Genomic DNA, 4694 nt, shown 5'->3' with positions numbered 1-4694 from the left:
AATTCTTTCAATGGCACCTGTTGTGATCAAATTCTCTCTAACAAGCCACTTCAGGTATTTTCAGTTTTTTGTTTGTTTGTTTGTTTGTTTTGTTTTGTTTTGTTTTTTGGTCTCTAGCTAGTCTCCTTGACTCAGAGTTTTACTTCTCCAGTTTTCCTTGCACCTTGAAAAGTCCAGAGTAAGGTGGGGCAGTGACTGTGCAGACCTTTAATCCCAGAATTTGGGTAGCAGAGGCTGGCAGGTCTCTGAGTTCAAGGCCAGCCTGGTTTACAGAGTGAAATCCAGGATAGCCAAGGTCACACAAAGAGAAACACTGAGAGCTCAAATATCATCTCCATCTAAAAGCACAAAGCAGAGAGAACTAGCTGGGAATGACTTGAAACCCTAAGGCTGACCCCCAATGACACACCTCCTCCAAGGTCACACCTCTTAATCCTTCCCAAATACTTCCACTAATTGAGACCCAATATTTCAAATATATGAACCTATGGGGATCATTCTTATTTAAGCCACCACAAAAACCATGGGTCAAGTAATACTAAGGAGAGGTGAGTTATGATGGTATATACTTGTGATTCCTGACACTTGGGAGTAACAGGCAGGATCAAGTTCAAGGTCCTCCTCAGCTCTGCAACCTGGGCCATATGAGACTGTGTCTCAAAGAAAGTAAGTCCGTATATTTGAGCCTGGTTCAGTGGCATAAATCTTTAATCTGAGCACTAGAGAGGCATAAGCAGACAGATCATTGAGTTCAAGGCCTCAAAAAGAAATTCATATATTCATAGGAAGTCAGTATATAATACTTAAATTTAGCCAAATGGGGTTGCACACCTTTGATCCCAGCACTTGGGGGACAGAGGCAGGCCGATTTCTGAGTTTGAGGCCAGCCTAGTCTACAAAGTGAGTTGCAGGACAGTCAGTGATACACAGAGAAACCCTGTGTAAAACCAAAATAATAATAATAAATAAATGTAGAATGAGTGGTAGAAGATAGTTTAGAATTATGGATGGTTGAACCAGAGAAATGGCTTAGCAGTTAAGAGTACAGATTGCTCTTACAGTAGGACCTAAATTCAGTTACCAACACCTGTATTGGATGGCTCACTATTGACAGTAACTACAACTCCAGAGGATCCAAGGCCCTCTTCTGACCTCGGGGGGAATCTGTACTCATGTGTATATTTCCACACAACTCCAAGGGATCCAAGGCCCTCTTCTGACCTCAGGGGGAATCTGTACTCATGTGTATATTTCCACACAACTCCAGGGGATCCAAGGCCCTCTTCTGACCTCGGGGGGGAATCTGTACTCATGTGTATATTTCCACACAAAGACACATACATGTAGGAAATTAATAAGTAGAATCTAGAATTATGAGTAGTTAAGCACACACACACTACAAACAACAAACTGAGAGTGGGCTGCCTTTGGGAAGTGGGCCCCTAGGTCTGAAAGAGCAGAGGGAAGGGGCGCATTTCATTGTAAATCTTCCCATAATGCTGGGACAAAACAGTTTTTCATGGCCACTCCTTACCTGTAGAATTAAGTCCAAACAGCTTATAAATATACCCTTGTTACTACTCAGTGTGGTCCTCAGAGCAGAGCATGCCATCCCCTGTAGCATCCTAGAAATGCGGACTCTTGGGGCTGGAGATGGCTCAGCAGGTAATAACACATAACCGCTCTGAGAGAGGACCTCGGTTCAGTTCCCAGCACCCGTTTTGCACAGCTCACAACTGCTAAATCCAATTCCCAGGGATCTGATCTGATGCCCTGCTGTGGCCTCTAGGCACCTGTACTCCTGTGCATATACCCTCAACTTATGTGAACATGTACACGTAAGTAAAATAGAAAATAAATCTTTGAATAGGCCTTTAATCCCTGTACTGTTGAGGCAGTGGTAAGTATATCTCTGTGAGTTTCAAGGCCACCTACCTTACATAGCAAGTTCCAGGCCAGACAGAACCAGCAAGACCCTTTCTGCCCCTCACTCCCCTCAAAAATGGGCAATGCAGTATCTAAGGCCCTAACTTCACTAGGTCTTCAGATGACCCATATTTAGTTAAGTTTAAGAAGCACCTCTTTTTTTTTTTTTTTTTTTTTTTTTTTTTTTGCAAGACCCTGTAAGCACAAGAGCAAGACCGTGGGGGATCCCTTGAATTTTAATAATGGTTTCTTCTCAATGGCCAGGGGAATTGCCCTCCTATTACTTCTTTAGTCTGATTTCTGGGCACTGGGAGGTGTCTGTGAGCTGGGCAGCTATATTCTAACTCCTGTAACCGACACAGTTATTAGCAGAAAGACTTCCAAACCCTCTGCAGCCCTGTTAATTCTGACTGAGGCTGTGTACTTTTCATGCAACGAACATCTTTTTAGCTGTCTGCTGTGCGTTTAGCTGGCGTCAACGTAATGAGAAGGCATTGAGCTTCCTTTGAGGTCTTCAGTTCCAAATCCAGTCGCATGCCATCCACGGCTAGAAGTTGCGTGCGCAACACTCGGTATCTTTCTCTACCCGACTGCGCGGCTTTTCTGAGCGTTACGGCGCCCTCCTCCTGCCCCCAGCGCGGCGCAGGCGGAGACCCACCGGTTTCGCTCCGCGTTCGCGGCAGAGAAGGGAGGACCCTAGGGAACTGGACCTCCGCGTCTGGTCGCCCAGCCCTGTTTTGGCTTGGGCCCACATGGAGGGGACTGCAGAGTCCCAGATGCCTGACTTGCGGGACGTGGAGGGCAAGGTGGGCAGGAAGACCCCGGAAGGACTGCTCCGCGGGCTGCGAGGCGAGTGGGAGCTGGGAACCTCTGGGGACCTGCTGCTCCCTGGGGCACCCAGCACCGGCCACAGCCTGGGGGACAAGATCATGGCGCTGAGGATGGAGCTGGTGAGTGTGGGTGCTATAGGCCACGGGGACAGGGACGGGGTCCTCAGCATAAGGCCATTTGTAGGGATAGGCTCAGGTTCCAGGAGTTAGGCTACAGAAGAGGGAGGAGGGTCCCTCCTAGATCAATCCATATACCCTAGGTTGAAAGTGGAGAGAAGTGACGTCTCATTGCATGACCTCTCACTCCCAAGGGTGAGTGAAGGGTTGAGAGAGCCTGGGAACTGGTGTAGGAGGCACAGCTCTTGGAACTTTTCCCTGCCCAATAATCGGGAGGAGGGAGGCCAGGGCTAAGTAGTACAAAAAACTTAGTTCAGTGCAAATTCTTCCCATCAGCATCCGGGGCCGTCAATTTCCTAATACCCCATTATAAGACAACTGCTTTCTATCCACTCCTTTGGCATACTGGGGAAAGGTTTCATTCCTAAGGCCCCAGGGTGTTTTGAAACTGCCTGCATTAGAGGCACACTAAAAACATGTCTCTTTCCTAAGCATCGCACCAGCATGGTATTAAACATTCAAAGACCTTAACAGAGTCAGCAACAGAGTAGCAACACACAGTTCGAGTTGGTCCTTCACCTGGGATTCAGTCTGCTTTCAGACTCTTGGGGGGAGGGGAGGAAACAGCAGCACCCCGCCTTCCCTGGAGCTGTTGGTCCAGATTCTGAGCCAAAAGGGCAGCTGGGCCCCAGCGGGCTCCCCCAGGGTCCTGGTTCCGGTGAAACAGATAAATTACACCTGCCGCTACTCTACAGCCAGTTCTGGGGAACTGAGGAATTGCCAGCTCCTCCTGGGCTCAGAACCAGAAGCTGTGACGGTGCCAGTTAATAGGTCTTCCTGGGGCCCCACTGTGTGCCCAAACCTTGTGTCGAGCAGATCTGGAAGGGTGGAAGGAGAGACATGGTCTACTTCTAAGGCCAGCCCAGGGCTCTCGTTCTATGCTAAGAGAGCCTCCTGGGATGCGGATCAGAGAGGATCCCAGGGGGCAGAATATGAATGCTAAGTGTGTGCTTGGTCTTGAAGATTGTAGTTGAATGCCAAATTCTCCAGAGCAGGGCTGACTGTACTTACCTCTGAATGCAAACTGTTCAAGGCATAGCGAAAGCCTACCTACTTTGTCCTTTGAAAACTACGTTGTTTTGTTTCGGTGTTTTGAGTCTATGTAGCTCAGGCTGACCCCCAAACACATATTCCTCATGTCTCACTCAGTCTCTTGAGTGCCGGGATTATGAGCATGTGTCACCATACCCAGCTAGAAATTAAATTATACTGGGAATATAAGCCATGTATCAGTGCCCAGCATGATACATGATATTTTTCTCTTTAAAGAAATTTAAGAAAATTTATGTGTAGGAATATTTGCCTGCGTGAATGTGTATGTAGCACGTGCATGCCTGTTGCCCATGGAGGTTAGAGAGCATCAAATCCCTTGGAGTTTCGGATGGTTCTGAGCCACTGTGTGGGTGCTGGGAACCTAACCTGGATCCTCTGCAAGAACCAGCGCTCCTGACTGCTAAGCTGTCTCTTCTGTGCCACCCCCCCCCCCTTGAGGTGCTGAACCTAGGGCTTTGCACACACAGGGCGAGTGCTGTGCAGCTGAGCTGTACCACTCTTCCTCCTCACTACCCCTTCGTGCTCAGCTAGAGAAGCGCTATTTTATTTATTTATTTATTTATTTATTTATTTATTTTATTATTATTATTTTTTTTTGTTTTTTCGAGACAGGGTTTCTCTGTGGCTTTGGAGCCTGTCCTGGAACTAGCTCTTGTAGACCAGGCTGGCCTGGAACTCACAGAGATCCGCCTGCCTCTGCCTCCCGAG

General features: G+C 47.8%; 1 protein-coding gene across 1 annotated transcript in view; it reads left to right on the top strand.

Annotated features, from left to right (window-relative positions):
* Positions 1 to 2600: 2600 nt before the first annotated feature.
* Lurap1 (leucine rich adaptor protein 1) overlaps positions 2601 to 4694 on the top strand; it is a 9821-nt gene continuing 7727 nt past the window's right edge. Inside the window, exon 1 of the mRNA XM_005371490.2 lies at positions 2601 to 2876. Coding sequence (XP_005371547.1) covers positions 2679 to 2876 — 198 coding nt within the window. The 5' untranslated portion in view covers positions 2601 to 2678. The remainder of the gene's footprint in view (positions 2877 to 4694) is intronic.

This window comes from Microtus ochrogaster, unplaced genomic scaffold (genome assembly GCF_000317375.1).
Source record: "Microtus ochrogaster isolate Prairie Vole_2 unplaced genomic scaffold, MicOch1.0 UNK110, whole genome shotgun sequence".
In the NCBI taxonomy this organism is placed as follows: domain Eukaryota; kingdom Metazoa; phylum Chordata; class Mammalia; order Rodentia; family Cricetidae; genus Microtus; species Microtus ochrogaster.
The sequence above is the reverse complement of the archived record's forward strand: the minus strand, read 5'-3'. Positions and strand labels throughout refer to the sequence as shown.